Below are 17,691 nucleotides of genomic sequence, written 5' to 3'. Positions count from 1 at the left end.
AGAAAGAGAGGAGGAAAGAAAGGGAGGGAGGGAGCTTGTCTGGGCGATGTGGAAAACGTTTCAGATGGATTTTGTGTGTTGCTACATCGGTCTTGGAGTACACAGCACTGGGTGTGGGTATGTCTAGGATTCACACGCATAGGCGCACACACACACACACAAACACACACACACACACAAACAGACATAAATGGCAAACGACAGTACTTCAATCATGTTTCACGCCGACTCGCAAGTTAGGCTTGGTAAAAAAGATGAGGACGGAGAGGTGCGAAAGTGAACACGTGCATGAATGTGCGTGTGCATGTGTGTGTGTGTGTGTGTGTGTGTGTGTGGGAGGTGGGTTGGGGGGGGCAGAGAACGAGAGAGATAGAGAGAGAATGAAAGAGTGAGAGACAGAGAGAGGGAGCTCCCTGTGTGCTGAGCACATTAGAACGGGCTCTGCAGGGCAGTGCTAAGACAAGGAAGGTCTCACACCACACACACACACACACACATACTTGTTTGATCCAAACATGCATGTCCTGACCCTCCCACACACAAACGCACATACACACACACACACACACACACACACACACACACACACATATACACACACATATAGTAATTGATCCCACAGCAGCAAAGGCAGGCGGGCGGGCCAGACATGAGGAAGGTACCCTGTGGCCTCTACCCACACACAAATAAACAGACTCCTCTCACCATATTACCACTGTACACACTTCAATTAGAGAGCAGCCGCAGCGACGGCTACATCACTCAGGGAAGCGGTGAGGACGACCTCTGCTGAAGGAAGGCAGGAGGGGCGGTGCAGAGAGAGAGAGAGAGGGAGAGAGAGAGAGAGAGAGAGAGAGAAAGAGAGAGAGAGGAGGAACATCCTTGTGCCGGTCTGTTACGCTTAAATTTCGACAGCCCGAAAGCAACTGTCAACATCCCATTATGCCCATTATTGATTTTCTTTGCCTAAAACTTCTGAGCACTATAGGGATTTTTTTTTTCATTGCATAGGGTTCTTGGATGTTCTCCAAATGCCGTTTTTATTTATTTATTTATTTATTTATTTATTTTTCTTGCGAGGTGCTGCAAAAGTTTTTTTTAAACCACCTTTCATTTACAAGTCCACCCCACTGCTGATGGGCCCACCACAGGATCTTAAGGCGTTCTCACACCTGGTTGGTTCAGACTAGTTATTTCAAGCCCCCGAGCAGTTTACCCCACAGATGAGACCGTCTGGACCAATGAGAATGCAGCGTTCGGACCGAGACCTTCAATCCGGGTGCATTTCCAAACCAAGCCCGGAGCGCGCTGTTTGCAGGAGAGATGGAGTGCGATGCAGACCAAATGATGACAACAAAACCGCTGATTCACAAACACATCTGATGCTCCACGTTTCAAAGGCTGTTTCCACAATAAACCTCTGCCCAATGATGGAAAGTTGGAAAAGTCTGTTGTGCGATATGATTATGTTGTGTGAAATTTTGCTCCTTTCATTTTTCAGCAGAGTGACGAAACGAAAGCTGTGAAAGCTCAACACTTTTGTTGGCACGACGTCGTAACAAGGGAAGAACATCCTTTTTTTAAAAAATTACAGAGAATATCCCACTGTAGCAAACAAAAAAACAGGTAAATAAACTTTATTTTCGTTCTAGGATGAAACACTTGCCAACTTTAACGGTTATTTCATCTATAAAATACTATTTATATCAGCTGCTTACCCTGTGCTGTCCTGAATCCCTGACAAAAACAGTTTTACTTGTTGGCTTTCACAAGTAAATTGTATTCCAAAAAACTCTGATCAGTGGAAAAACTGTCCCATTGGTCCTGTTGTTTTAAAACAGCACAACATATCAAAGGCTCAGTTTAAAAAGCTCACACTCATCATCCAGTACAATCCAAGCCTGGTTTCTAGTTGAATGCTCAGTACCCTGCTTCCTAAACACACACATTTTCACTTAAATCTTCGCGCAGAGGTCACTTCACTTCTGCAAACTCCTCTCATGCGCGGCCGTGTGGCGTGCTTTCCAATGCGTTTTCAGAAGCGCAAAGTGAAACACACACGCCTGTGCATGCACACGACCCTGCTTCTGATTAGCTTTTTAGAGTCATAGTGAATTCATCAGATCAAATACCAGCCAAATCGCAGCTTAACGCAGCGTGAATGCTTAAGCTTGGACTTTAGCTGTTCACTTTGATCAAACTAAAAACTACAATGATTCTCTTTTGGATATGCCTTTACCATTGTTCATAAATTTTGAAAGCAGCATTTTTTTTAAAAAAATAACACTCGAACTTGGACCTGGATCTGTTATGACCGCACTTGTGACCAAAGACTCGACTCTGACTCAAGGTATGATGACTCCACTACAAGTCTACCATTAAGGAACTGCACTTCGTTAGGAAAAGGGAAGTTGGATTAACAAACTATGAGAGGAAAAGAAGACTCAGTAACACAACTTTAAAACAACTTAAATTGTGGGAAAATAAAATAGAAAAAAACTTCTCATTCAAGTCCCCTTTGTTGAGTGCAGTCTCTAGAAAAGAGTGTGAAGGGCCACAAACATGATGAACTTATAAATACCTGATGCTTCATTAATTTCATGATGTGGTTGCATTTAGTTCCATCCAGTTATTTTTGCAAAGAATGCATCATGATTATGCTGAATAAATCATCATTTATGATGATGTACTTACCTTAGTTAACGCCTTAATTAATGAATTGCTTATGCATGAGGTTATGAATGAAAAACTTTGAACTTGTGTTAATTCCTGATAATTTGTGAAATATTAATGCATGAAGTAATGCACTTTCATGCATGAATTCATGTTTTTCTCAAAACTTTTCCCTCTGTCGGGGTAGAAAACAGAAACGATGCGAGCGGGGCATCAAGGGCAAAGTGATTATTATTGGTAAGTCATTTGATATCAAGCGTTTCCATGAATTAAGGTCCATTAGTAAATGTAAGTATAACACTCACTATGAAAATCTGATTTATTGCTCCTCAGTTAAAATAGTGACATTTCAGTAATGTGATGAAGGTCACTGCAATTTTAACTGTGCCGTAATGATGAAATGTGTGGATTATGAAATTGCAACACTTATGATGATATTGGACTAAATATATATATATATATATATATATATATATATATATATATATATATATATATGTGTGTGTGTGTGTGTGTGTGTGTGTGTGTGCTGGGCACTAATTCAAATGTACAAGACTTTCGGCATTCACGTAAAAGGAGCAGAGGTGAAACTGTAAAACAGTCAAAATTCCATTAAACAGGTAGATGCAACACTTGAACCATTAAAATCAGATTTATTGCATACAATTAAAATTGATCTTCCACACAGTGTGTTACTGTTAATTACAATGAATTATTTATTGCAAATGTTGGAAGGTACAATTATACATATAGGGCAGAAGATTGGAAACCAGGATCACAGGCATTTTTTGAGCAGCTTCGTTCTGTTCATCCACGCAGTCACATAAAACTCTGCGACTACAAAGCAAAACCAGAATGAAGCTTGTTGTGACACATGCACATTTTCCAGTTGCCATGATGTTAACACCACTTACACCAGTACAATGGCCACTTATCGGGCCATTTTGGGTTGGATAGGCTGATACATTTGCCTGACTTTGAATCTAAAAGCATTAAAAATGTTTTCCTCTTTAAGTGAAGTCTTACTTAAGTTGTTTCAGCCACCTAACCTTAAACATATTCTCACCCCTATCCTTAAAGCTGCTTTGGGCAAGTCTGGGAGTAATTTATCTGAAAATTTAAAGCGCAACGACCCTCTCTACCTCCGTGCTGAACTTGAATACTGCCTCCACGCCCCTCCCACCCACACGCGGCTCCAAATGCTTGAAACTGAAAAGACGACCCATGCTCTGACATACTCAGTAGACTGAAATATGACAAAGGTGGTTTTGTCTTCCCACAGATTCATAATTCTGCTTCAGATTTGAAACCATGCAAGCAGCACTCGCCATCACCAAAACACACCTCTAATTTTTTATTTATTTATTTATTTTTTAAATATAATTGTATCCCTAGCTCAATCTAATTCCTTTTTGCAGCTTGTCCTCTTCACTTTCCCTTAGTTGTGGCTGTTGAACTGCATGTGAGCTTGGTTGCTGTAGCCACAAGCCCCCACTGTGATTGGTCGTTTGATGTAGGAGAAATCGATTTTTGCCGATCCAGATACATCATCAGGAGGAGTCAGAGGAACCCGACTTTTTCCACACAACACTCACATCATGAAGACCTGTTGGTAAATAATGTGAATTTCACCTCATATCATGACATGTTGTTGAAAGAAATCTGCCTGCAGCACCTTTAACCAAGATTGTTTACTTGCTGAAGGTTAACTAGCTCTAGCTATCTTAGCTTATCTTAGCTAACTTAATTGTCTTTATAATAATATGAAACAATACATTCGTCCATTTCTATTTTAATTTTCCATTTTAATTCTAGTTAATTGTCCACCTTATTTTAGTGTTTTTACTCAAACTATTTGGAAGTGCTCCCCTTGTTTTTCCCTTCAGTTGCCCTAAAGGTATCCTAAAGGCGCCTTAAAACAGGTGTGGGAGGGGTGCTAGAAATTACAGTTTAATACATTAATTGGAAACCCTGGATAGGTCAACTTATATTGGTACTGGGTACAACTATAGTAAGCATAACGTACAGTGTGTGTGTGGAAACACTGGGTTTCCATGCACTGCATTAACAGGATAAATGAAAAGCTGCTGACATTTACTTGGAAAGGTACACAGGTGCACACAAAGGTAGGAGGGATGCCCATTATGCGGTGAACAGGTAAGAGATTTAAGAGTTTTTTAAAGGTGGGCCTCTCCTAAAAGGTTCAGTCACTGGGGAAGAGTTCACGGTTTTTAAACCTGGAGAAAGATTCCTTGAAAAAGTGAGTATTTTTTTTTAAAAAGTGATTTTGAAAAGGTGAGGCACTGAATGACCTCTGAAACACCTGGTTGTTCCTGGAAGGCTTTTACTGCTGCAGTTTGATGTGGACCATGTTGAGCTGCCCACATATCAAACCAGTGTGGCTCCAGATAAATGAAGCTGTGTTATCATGTCGTAGCAGAAGATGTCAAGACCTACTGAGCAGCAATGATAATGTAAAGACTTAAGAGTGAGAAAGATCACGCATTACATTGAAGGTGATGGACACATGTTTGTGTTTTAGTGGTCTTGTAACATCCAGCAGGTGTCAAGTGCAGGACACAGACAGAGACAGATTACAACATCAGATTTCAACACTAACCTCAATAAATCATGACCACATTAATTTTAGGTCATCACCATCATCAAACAAGACCACAGCCTCGACTGGCCTCAACGTCGCATCTCACATTGTGAGCCACCAAGTCGGATTTGGCGGGAAATCTGCTGTGTTGCTTTATGGCAGCAAACACTAAGAAAGTGCTGTTCTTTCAGAGCAAACGGAGCTAAAGCTTTCAGTTTCTGGCGGCTTCTGGCAGATGGAGGAAGGAGTGAATGTCGGATGAAAACGTCACTTGCAGTATGATTATTGTCTTCTCCACCAGGACCTAAGTTGTTTATAGTAATTTTACAAAGGCATTGCAATTCATTTGGCAAGGACTCCTTGATGCTTAAAATATGACATAGCGCCTTTAAGTGACTGTGAGTTTTAAAAACGCTGTAATTACTCAACAAACCAACTGCTGAATTGGTGTTTGTCCTTTTTTCCTGGTACCACTATAATAATTCCCCCTCTGCTGGCAGCGGTTCCCATTTCTCTCACTACTCTGCGGATCCTGCACTAACTCTGTATCATCTGTTCTGGTGTCCATCGACCAGAGAACTGTGCCACCAAAAACCCTGCAATTCCACAGCACATTTGACAGTATCTGAACCGGAGGATTGGGATTCCTACAAATTGCAGTTGCCAAACCATCAGTGAAAGACAGAGTTACCTCTGTGACTGTGAGCCATGGAACCTCAATTGACTGTGTGTCTCTCCGTGGGAGAGACATTCAGCAGTGCAGAAGAAAAAAATAAAAACTCTGTGTCGAAGTTACAAAGCAAATGAACAGAACAATCTGAAATGCCTGTGGAAGCTAAATAATTACAGCGATGCGAGTGCGGGGGCTTGGCAACTTTAAATTTTGATGTTTCTTAATGAACCATTTACATAAAAGAAACAAGGAAACAATGAAGGGAAAGGCTGGTGAAAGCAGCAGTGGGAGAGAAAGAGAGTGAGAGAGAGAAAGAGAGGTCAAGGAGTCATTAAAAGCCTACTGTGAGATACAACAATTTAGCTGCGGTGAAATGTGTGTGTGTGTGCTTCACGTAGGTTTCCGTTAGGTTTGTTGTGTGTGTGTGCGCGCAGTAATGCGTGGGTACATTTTTGTTGTTGTTGTTGTTGTTGGGTTTTTTTTTATTTTGTAAGACAGAAAAAAGAACATCATCGGCATAAGCGAAACCCATGTTTCCGTATGTCTTGAGTGTTAGGGTTAATGTAGGCCTCCCTGCATGTGCATTCAGTACGTATGCTTGCATTTGGGGGTATGAAAGACAAAATAAGAAAGTGCTATTTACGCTCTTTGAAGAATAAATGGCTGCAGACTCTGTTTCATCTCGATAAACAAAAGAGGAATAACATATGCGGCTCACTGGCTTCCCCCCCTCCGCCATCTGTCTGAAAATGGAACCGTAATTTGGCAACCCTGAACTCACAATAAGCACAATGTTGTATTTAATGGGTGAATGTATGTGTGTGTGTGTGTGTGTGTGTGGTGTCAAATAGCTGTCTGCCGGAGCATTCCCTGTGCATTTAGATGGCCGAGTCAGCTGATAAATCACAGATAAGAGTGCAGTTTGTTCCTCATGTTATTACCTTGCTCATCTAACATATTTGCATTTCGTTTTTTTATTAGTCACAGCGTAGAGGTGTCTGGGTGTGTATTTGTGTATCTCTGTGTGTATGTATGTGTGTGTGCGTGTGCTTGCGGTCGAGTTGAGAGAGGGGAAGATCTGTGTGAGATCAACCGACACAGTCTTGCTGATTAAAGCCAGCTGTTTTCTCCTCATTAACCAAGATCCCATGCATCCAGGAAAACACACACTCGCACTCACACGCACACATAAATGCACACGCAGTACGAAAACGTACACACAAACACTTCCGTACTGTAAATAATGTCCATAAATCTGCACACGTATGCTCACACTCCACGCATGTGTTTAACAAGGCACCGGCTCGTTCCTGTAATCCCACCGGCGCAAGCAAGTGTACAGGCGCTGGTTAATGAATCGAGGACAACAGAACGGGGGAACAAATCTTTTATGGTGGCATGAAGAATTCACTCTGACCAATTAAAGTCAAGTAAAATATACAGAGGGATCCTGAGACCGGGCGTGAGGATGACGTGAAATAATTAGCGAAGACAGGAGGGAAAGGGAGCGAGCGATCGATCGATAAACCACACCGACTGCCTTGCTCAACAAAAGCAAGGCTGCAGAGTGGCATCATGCAGCTCATAGGAGACTTGCTGCAGGTATGTGCTGGCTCAATACTGGAGAAGACAATGGGAATTTAAAAAAATAAAAATAAAGTCAAAAATTCAACTGTGTCTTGTCAGTCTGCTCACAGGAGGAGGTTACAGCCAGAGGAGCTGCCTATAGGCTACACCTCTATAAAATCTCATCTTAAAGAGACAGTGCACTTCAGTTTTTATGTTTACATGCACAATTTTAACTGGATGAGAAAAAAAACATATTTTAAATAGGTCAAAAAAAGTAAACATCCAAAAATTATCCCTATTAGAAACAATGTGTTTAATGCAATATTTATTCATTTTGGTTTTAAAATAATGATTCTTATTATATTTTGGTCAACACAAGAATAATTTCATGTTCTACATGTTCATTAATCACAGGGCTACTCAACCCATGGCCCAGGGGCCACATGCAGCCCATACGTCATTTTTATGCGGCCCGCCACTATCATATAATAAAAATATTATGATTCTATCTAATCTTTTTGGGAATAAAGCCTCATTTTGTTGTAACCTGATCATTTCATCATTAATGATTGCATGACAGTCTTTTATTCAGTGAGGTTTGGCCTTGGATGGAAATGTAGCTGTTTTCTGTATGTTTCATTCATTTGACAAAATTATTGTTTAAACGTCCAAAAAAGGACAGACATGTTTAGCTTGTGGCCCTTGGACACAGCTGAATTTTGCTGAGTGGCCCCTGAGCCATCTTAAGTTGAGTAGCTCTGATTTATCACCTTCTTTCATTTGATCAAAATATTGATATCAATGCAGCTATCAAAACGCCAACATTCATCGGAGGAGGTTACATCCAGAGGAGCTGCCTAAAGGCTACACCTCTATAAAATCTCATCTTAAAGAGACAGTGCACTTCAGTTTTTATGTTTACATGCACAATTTTAACTGGATGAGGGAAGTAATTTGGTAGTTTTGAATGTCATGTATACACCTTAATCAGATTAAGTCGAATTCGACAGAATCCAACTAAACAGCCCTCGCGACTGTCATTCGATTTACTCTGATGTGTGGTTAAAACAGATGTCTTTTGGTGTCTTCATTCTTCATTCACACGCACCGAAAGGTTACTCGTCTGTCTAACCCAGAAAGATAAAAATGCACTCAAACAACATCGCGGGCTGTAAATATCACCTCTGAAGTGAAGAAGACACAACTTTTATCAGTCGATTAAGGAAGCGACACATACTAAAGAACAAAAAATGGAATTTCTTCGTCACTCAACGTCACTTGGTCTCCCAGTTTGACACTATCCAGCATGCTGTGTAATTTCAGAGGCTGATGTAACCCTTATGATTCAGATCAATTAAAAGGTTTAACTGAACAATTGCCCTTACTGGAATACAGACAGTAATCACATTATTTGAGTGAATATAAATGTTTGAGTGTTAAAATCAAGATTTTCCCCCCAAAAAATCTGGCAACAGGTTGAAATAATTCCACTGGTTTTCAATGCAAATCTGTTTGTTTCAATCAAATATGGGTGCATATATATCTATATACACAAGAGGAAAGAGAGAGAGAGAGAGAGACAGAGAGAGAGAGATTTAGAAACACTACAAACAAAAACATGAAAAAAGGGAAACTGTGTTATCCTATTAAATATTAAGAGGAGCTGTGAAAATAAATGAAACCTTTAAAAAAACATGACAGAAATATCCTACTGATGATATAGGCGCACGCACACACACACACACACACACACACACACACACACACACAGATACAGCACGACTGGATTGAGTTTGGTGTGTGTGTGTGTGTGTGTGTGTGTGTGTGTGTGTGTATGTGTGTGCGTGTATGTGTGTTTGTGTGTGTGTGTGTGTCTGTCCACAAAAACATGGCCAGACAAACACACAAGACATGAGTGATTGCAGAATCTGATAAACCCAACTCCCAGCGCGCGCACGCACACACACACACACACACACACACACAGGCCTCCATCCCTCGAAGAATCACATCCAAAGTGTGCTCTCTTCCCGTTAAACTGTGCTTCCACTCTAACTAAATCCCTGGAGTGAGAGTGAAAATAAGTGCAGGAAAGTAAGAGAGAGAGGGAGAATGAGATGGGATTACAGGGATAATGCGAGCAGATGGAGGGAGGTCGAGGCTCTAGCAGGACTCTCCACTCCAAACGGATTAAAGGACTTCAACCGAGCCACCGACAACCGAATGGATGCCACATTCCTCACGCTCCCGTCGCTCAGCGGAGCTGCGCGCACCCCCGGGCGCCTGCTGCTAAGCCCAGAAATGAAACACGCCGTCTGTGAGCGCCATGCAATAGACTGCTGGGTCACAGCAAAGTATCTCAAAACACACACCCTCACCCCACCCCGCCTAACCGCCCTCCCCTCCCTCTAAATACATAAACAGTTTGGCTTTGGGGCATTTTTTTTTAAAATCCATCAGTTTAGAAGACTTTTACACTGATTCCCCCCTTTCCCACGTATTACAGAAAGATGCGTCGTGTTAGAGCATAAACATCAAAATTCAGGTGGAAATGCAAACCAAGACATACTGAAGATCTGCCCGCTCAAACCAGAAGTGGACAAAGATATATTTTTGAGGCATTAACTTGAAACTCTAAATGCACCGTGCCTTCTTTCTACATGCAGGTCGCCTTCACAGCTTCACCTTAGCATTCTGTCATGGGTTTAATTTAACTGGACCACATTTGCACCTGAAGCTAAGATGCAATTGCTGTGTATGGAATCTGATTTCAAGCGCAACTTCCACACAAAACATAGAAGCCCATCTGAAAAAAAGTCAGTATAAATATAAAATGTGCTCAGCAGAGTGCAGACCTCCATCAAAGGAGGCACATCTGGTATTTGCCTTCACCCAGTAGTGTGTTGCATCTCCATTCTGTCTGATACACACGCATTAAACTCGGCTGAACCACCTACACCGACTGTGTTGGATCTGAGGCGGATGGTGCACTCAGCAGAGCAGCCGTTCGCCTCTCCTCATTTTTGTTTTCTATCGTGAAAACTGCGATAATTTAATGGAGTCTCTTACGGCTTTGAAATCACAAAAGTGTAGCCTGTCATTTAGTACCACTGAAACAGTATTTTCACGGTGACGTTGTACCATTTGAGTCTACGGCACGTTTGCATCTAATCCTCCTCATGATGTCGGTTAACCAAACATGGTGGTGAGTTCGGCTGTAAAACCCCTCACTACTCACTTTATACACTTTTCTCAGACAGGCATTAACATTTTCTCACTTTTCTCTCTTGTTTAAACACTCAACACAAGTTCAAAGCTTCGTAGAAAAATAAGTCCAGTAAAAAAAAAAGCATGCAAAATTGCACAAAAAAAAATCTGCGAAACTGCGAGGCTGCGAAAGGTGAACCGCGTTATAGCGAGGGACCGTTGTATATAAAAAATAACTCCCTACCACTTTTAATCAATAAAAAATAAGTAATAAAGTGCAGGACGTGTGGTGCCACATCAGAGGAAGTGACCAGTGCTTTGGAGAGTACTAGTGAGTCCGTTTGCACTGAACGCTGTGGTAAAGTACGAGCACATGTCTGGGGAGGCATTTAATGTCTGGGCAGTCTGTGCTTTCGAGCGTGATGTTTTGGTTTGGATGGCTCTGACTCTTTCTCCTGAGGGGAGGGCAACAAGACAAATATTAACAGAATCAACAGTAATCACCGTGTTTTGTTGGTTCACCATTACCATCCTTCTATATCCTCTAAACCCATTTTCATCAAGTATCTTACTGCCCAAGCTGCCCGCTGCCTGCTTGATTCGCGTTAAAGGAATGGCTCATCCCTAAACCTCCATTAGGGATGCCCTTTAAGGATGCTAGATTTAAGGATGCATTTGAGGATGCATTCAGGGAAGTTAAAGAGATACTCACTTCCTTGACGGTACAAACTCAGGAGAGGTTTCCTATGTGTGTGTGTTAGCGCGGATCGGATCAACTTTTCCCAAACAAATAAAGTTATGTTGGCCAGTTCTTTCCAGATCGCCAAAAGTAAAATCCATAGAAACACTCAAACATACGATTCGATTCACGCCGCATTACCCACATCTCATTAAGCCATATGATTGCTCAGTCGACAAATCCATCGAGCGGTGCAGCAAAACCAACACGTGCAGCATCTATAACCTCGATGGAAACTAACAGCACCGCCCTCCGGCAATGGTGGCACAATTCCACAATGCAGTGCACTTTTTGTCTACAGAGCGACATCAGTTCCTAAGCTCTGTACACAAGCAGTCCACATTTTGGTTAAAGAAAGTGCAGTGCACAAAGACGGTGCAGAGCAGGTCACCATGCACATCATCTCCTAATGTTTACTCCCCTTAAAATTAACAGTAAACACCTTGTTTCGCCTTAAATGCATCTTTAAGGTGCATTTTAATTGCATTATTGTCTACCAGTGACAAAAGTCATAGCCGAAATCCATATTTGTGGATAGCGGAAGTGCAGCGCACACAGAGGATGAGGAGCATGTACTGTGTTCTCTGGGTTCCCATGCATATTTATGGATGTCTATGAGGCTGAGTGAACACATGTTGTTGGGTAATTCATTGCTCAGTGCTAGCAGTGGTGGGGAGATACAGGCTGCCTGTCTGACTTCCCCACAAATCAAGCAGAGCACACAGTAGACTGCCACACAAACACTCCGGTAATAACTGTTCATGGAGACTGTCCACACGGGCATTTATCATACGTCAAAAAAGACAATATCCAATGTATTTCAATGAGAGCCGTGTGTTGATGGATGACACTGATTGACAGAGCGCAGGACGTGAAGGGCCTGTAAACCAGCCTGTCAAAACAGGTGAAGCTACTTTTGACAAAGCGCAGGTAAAAGTTATCTCCTGACCGACTTTGTCAGCCAACTAAATTTGTGCACACTCTTCGAATGTGTGGAGACGTACCCACATCAACAAAACCTGGGTGGTTTCGCCACCAACTTCTCCAAGAATGTCATGGATGCCAAACTCATGTGGATGCCACCTTTTAAATTTACACAGCACTGAACCTGAGTCACGTTTCTTAGAGAGTCTGCTCTACGATGATCTACAAATTAATTTCAAATGCTGCTGCAATACTGTCAGTGAAGTTAAAAGGGTGGGGGGTGGGGAGTGGGGGGGCTGCGGGCATTAAGAAGCTATTACTTTTCTTTTTTTCTTTCCAATACTGATGTTCAGCAGCAGGACATGATAGTGAAACATCACCCAGTCCACATGCTATTACCGGGACTGTGATTTGGCATTCTGTGCCAAGGCCAGGTTCACTTTCCTTTCAGCTTCAGGCAAATTCTATCTATAGATGTGTACATTTTGTTTTTTGTTTTTGTTTTTTTTTCGTTAATGCATAGTAGTCTTGTTTTTGGACATGTCTGAAATAAACAAACTAAACTAAACTAAAACTAAACTAAACTAAATTCACATCATCAACACCAGTAGGTCACACTGAGTGACTCAAACCCCCCAGTCACACAGTTACCTGGTCTTTATGGCACTAGCTGTGTATTAGTGTCTTTCCAATTAACCTAAAAGAAAGACGGACAGACAGACAGACAGGTGGATGGATGGATAGATAGACAGATTGATAGATAAGCTGGTAGTAGATAGCCAGTATCTTGACAGTAAATGACAAAAGCAAAACTTAAGTGAAACAAGCCGGTTTGCCAAGTGAAAGTTCAATTCTGCACAAAACAGAAAAGTGGACTTGTTATGGCGGATGCAGCCGAGTGTGGTTTACAGCGCCTACAGTCTCGTTTCCAGTGCGCACTGTCAAGCTCAATTAGTCTGCTGCTCGCTGCACGTACGCATGAATGTGACTGCATGTAGTCTGTCCGTCCGTCTCTCTCTCTCTCTCTCTCTCTCTCTCTCTCTCTCTCTCCCATTCTATCTCTCTCACTCTCTCTCTCTGGCGCGCGCGCACCCTCGCTTTTCTGTATCCGCAGGTGATAATTAACCTGTTGGTGGGGTAGCTGATACGCGCTGCGAGTCTCTCCTGACTTCCCGACATCTGCGCTCCCTGGCAGCAGAAAACACGATCTGGACTCTCTCTGCCCTTGTAAAGCATATCCCAAAGTGGGGTTCGGGGACCACCAGGGGGCCCTGGGGAGGGGTTCAAGGGAAGGGCGTTCCCAGCAAAACGATGACTAGTTTACTGGAAATACATTCACCATTATTTCAGTCCCTAGAGTTTTAACACAATGTAACAGTAAACAAGGATGAGTGTTTTGGACGAGGCTTCACTCTACCCCGATTTCACCTCCGGTTTAGACGGTTATTTATGTGACAGTAAAGGTATGACTAGCAACATAATTATTTTCACAATGGGTCTCTCAAGCCTACATACACACACACACACACACACACACACACACACTGTATCTATACATATATATGTATATATATATATGTGTGTGTGTGTGTGTGTGTGTGTGTGTGTGTGTGTGTGTGTGTGTGTGTGTGTGTGTGCATGTCTATGGTCTAATGTGGATCTGTCTGGGAAACCTCAACACCAAACGGGGGTTGGGAACCCCCTGGTCTAGCCGGCTTCTCCGTGCGTACTTTACGCACAGGAAAAATATGTCTCGAAAAACTCAGGGTGGCATACAATGTGAGGTTTTGCACCAAAATATGCCAAAATATAGAACCGATGAGCAGGAAATACTTGTTACAATCACAAAAACAAAATCTTTGAAATGTTTCATGCTGTGGTGAGCAGAGCAGAGCCAAGAGACGAGAAATACGCGCACAAAGCTTGATTTTCAATTTCCTCTCTCTCTCTCTCTCTCTCTCTCTCTCTCTCTCTCTCTCTCTCTCTCGCACACACACACACGTTTAAGCGTAAGCGCGCCACACACGCGTGCACGCACACACACAGAGCAACGCTCACTCACCTCTTTTATCCTGAACTTTGACGGTGATCTCCACTAGCGGGTCAGTCTCTCGGTCCAGTCTCCGTGATATGACTATATCCCCGCTGTCCCGGCTCACGCTGACCGGTGAGCTCTCCGCGTCGGGCTCCACCAGCTCAAACGTGGCCGATTGAAACCTCACTGGGTTCAAGTTCATCACCACGGATCCGATTCCAGCATCCTCTGACACATTGATGAAAACGGGGTTGTCGGATTCCAGCACAGACCTGGACCTTCTAGACGTCCCCTTATTTGCGGATTTAGGTTTCCGTTTTCCCGACTGAGAGTTCGGCGAGAGAGCGGCGGGCCACTGCCGGGGATTGATCTCCACGGTCATGCTTTGGCTGGTGCGAGGCGGCCACCCGCGGTCCCGGGCGTACACGTTAAACTTAATCGGCCCCTCGAGACCGAGGATCGAGTCCACCAGAAGGATATCCCCGGTTTTGGGCACCGCGTAGAAACTCCCGTTCTTCGGCACTGCAAAGTAGATGAGCTCCGCGTTCTTGCCGCTGTCGCCGTCTTGTGCGGTAACCGTGTAGATCACCGTGCGGAGCGCCGTAGCATCATCCAGGCTCAGCTTCACATCGGCGCCGGGGAAAGTGGGCTGGTGGTCATTAGTGTCCAGGACGTCCACCTTGACGGACGCAACCTCGGCGACGACTGGAGAGTCACCATCCTCTTCCCGGGCGAGTGCCGCGCATTGCCCGCAGCACAGACCGAGACCCAGCGCATATTCAGCCCGCTCCTCCCTGTCCAACACCCCCAACGTTTTCAACAAGATATGCCCGCGTTTGTGGTGGGCAAAGACTCGGAAATTCTCACTCCCGTCGCCCAGAAGTTTGAAATGCGCTGCGGTCGAGCCGGGCTCCCCGGCACTGCACAGCCTCTGCGAGTTGAGCCGCTTTAACGGGACGCTCAGCCCGTTGACCCGGGAGCCAGGAGCCGAGTTCTCAAACACATGTCCGTGGAAAAACGGCACCTGCTCCGCTGTCCTGTTCCCGAGTGTGCAGGAAACTAAAATGGGTAAAATCACGATCCAAATCATGCTTGGGTGTCTCATCGGCTCCCCCGTAGGCTACCGAAGCGCTCCTACCACACCGGGCTTGTAACGATTAAAAGATCCATTGCTGCAGTCGTTCCTCAGGGGTATTTCTCCTCTTTTCCCTTGTGAAGAACAACTTCCACTGAATTCACATGCAGATATTTGCTGGCATCGTGCTTCAACTTGACGCAGGAGAACTTTGTCTCTGTGTGTTTGTGGTGTGCGTCCTCCTCATCTGCTCTCCTCCGTCTGCTGCCTCTCCGGCACCGCTCTGTCTGGCTGTGCGCGTCCCAATCGTAGCAAAAAACGGTTCCAGCTCGTGTGCGCGCCTACCTCCCTTCCTCTCCCCTCCGTGCGCTGTTTCCGACAGATCTCCTCTCACACTAGGCTCACACTTAATCCGTCATGCGTTTGAGTTGCTGCTAACTGCATGCAGAGTCCCACACTGGCGTCCTCTGGTTTAAACGCACCGAAGGGGAAACTGATCAAACATGTCAGTACTGCAAAAAACAATTTTCACTGCAACTCTGGTTCACCAATGGGCTGCGTTTCATACCCCATCCATCTTGGTTTACGCACATGTATCAGCGCATATGTAGGCTAATGCAGCAGGAACGGATTCTTTCTTCAAAAAGGAACTTCCACCGTCAATGTGCAACCCGTGCGTGCTCGTACGCGCGCGCGCGCGCGCGCGCACACACACACACACACACACACACGTACACACAGAGATAAAGCACGCACTGTTGGCTGCAGCAGTGTGTGTGGTGGGAGGGGAGTCCTCAGGGAGCTTCCCGACCTCCTCCCCTCCTCCTGATCAATGTCCAGTGTTGCACGTCCAAATCCATCACTCCTCTCTCCCAATAACGCGTCAGTCCATTGGATTAAAATAATGTAAAAATCAATCGTTTTTAAAACACCTCCAAGCGGTCAAACAGAAAATAAAGGCTTATAGCTGCAGGCAGGAACCCAGAGAGCCTGCAAAGGTGTTTTTCAGCCCTCTCCTCCTCTCCTGTTGTAAGAAACGGCTGTGGTGTGTGTGTTTTATCACTCTGTATGTTTCGGGGGATTTTTAAAAAAATATTTCCTGTTGTTTAAAGTGATCTCACTTAAACCCAAAGTGAGGTCTGGGGGCCTCCAGGGATCCATAAGGGCTTTTCAGGCATTTCCCCTGAGCAAAAAAAAAAAAAAAAAAAAAAAACATTAGAAACTTAAGAACTGTTTCATGTCATTTCTTCCACTGAGTTCACTTGGAAAATTATGCCAGTTAATGGACATATGGACATAATGATAATGATGATAATGATGATGTAATTAGCATGTTTTGAGGATCTGTGCGAAAGTGTTTTCTGCTTTATATTTCCTTTTCTTGTATTTTTGAGACTTATTTATTTTATTTTTTGGGGGGTGGGGGGGGGGGTGCATGGGGGCAAATGATAGCATTTAAATCAAGATGCAAACCTGGTTTGGCTTTTAAAAGATTTTAGAAATTAATAATAAAAACAACATATTTTCCATGTCCAGAAATCCATTAACTGCTTTCAGAGGATCTTGGGCAAAGGGCAAAACTAAATTGGGTTGTTGCCAAAAACTTAACACAAGGAAGAATCTTATTTAGAAATATGGCATAAGGATGAAGATGGCATTACCCTGCTCTAACTTACAGCATTAGACAATATATTATACATTACATTTCTGGCATTTATCTGATGATTCTAGGCAGAGCAAATTAAAATGAGTCAAAAATGTGGTGTAATGCAGACTTTGGCCTTGGCTGAACTTGGTAAAGGTGATTTTTATTGTAGTGAGTCTGGCAGCCTCTGAGGGCTCAGCCACATGCCGCGCACTTGTACTGAATTTTTTGATTTTCACATGGAAAAATCATCCAGTGAGGTGAAATAATTTCACTTTCTTCCAATGCACCTTCAACTGTTTTTCTTGTTTTCTTCAGGCAAGTCACAGCATATTCACATAAGGCATATCACTCCACATGTATCAGGGTAAAACCATGTGATTCAAGAAAACTGTCGAATTCAGAAAACAAGTAAAGCGATCTCATCTCGTTGGCAGATTGTTTCACCCATTTTAAGAAAAATAAATCTTGACTAAATGCGTGATACTTTTGGTAAAACACCATATTTGTCGCATGAAGCACTCTCCACGGCTTGCTATTTTTCAAAGC

At 43.4% G+C, this 17,691-nt stretch overlaps 1 protein-coding gene across 1 annotated transcript in view; it reads right to left on the bottom strand.

Moving 5' to 3' along the window:
• Positions 1–15,512, bottom strand: part of LOC115376252 (neural-cadherin) — a 376,719-nt gene extending 361,207 nt beyond the window's left edge. The window contains exon 1 of the mRNA XM_030075748.1: positions 14,450–15,512. Coding sequence (XP_029931608.1) covers positions 14,450–15,512 — 1,063 coding nt within the window. The remainder of the gene's footprint in view (positions 1–14,449) is intronic.
• Between the last annotated feature and the right edge of the window lie 2,179 nt (positions 15,513–17,691).

This window comes from Myripristis murdjan, chromosome 3 (assembly GCF_902150065.1).
Source record: "Myripristis murdjan chromosome 3, fMyrMur1.1, whole genome shotgun sequence".
In the NCBI taxonomy this organism is placed as follows: Eukaryota; Metazoa; Chordata; class Actinopteri; order Holocentriformes; family Holocentridae; genus Myripristis; species Myripristis murdjan.
The sequence above is the reverse complement of the archived record's forward strand: the minus strand, read 5'-3'. Positions and strand labels throughout refer to the sequence as shown.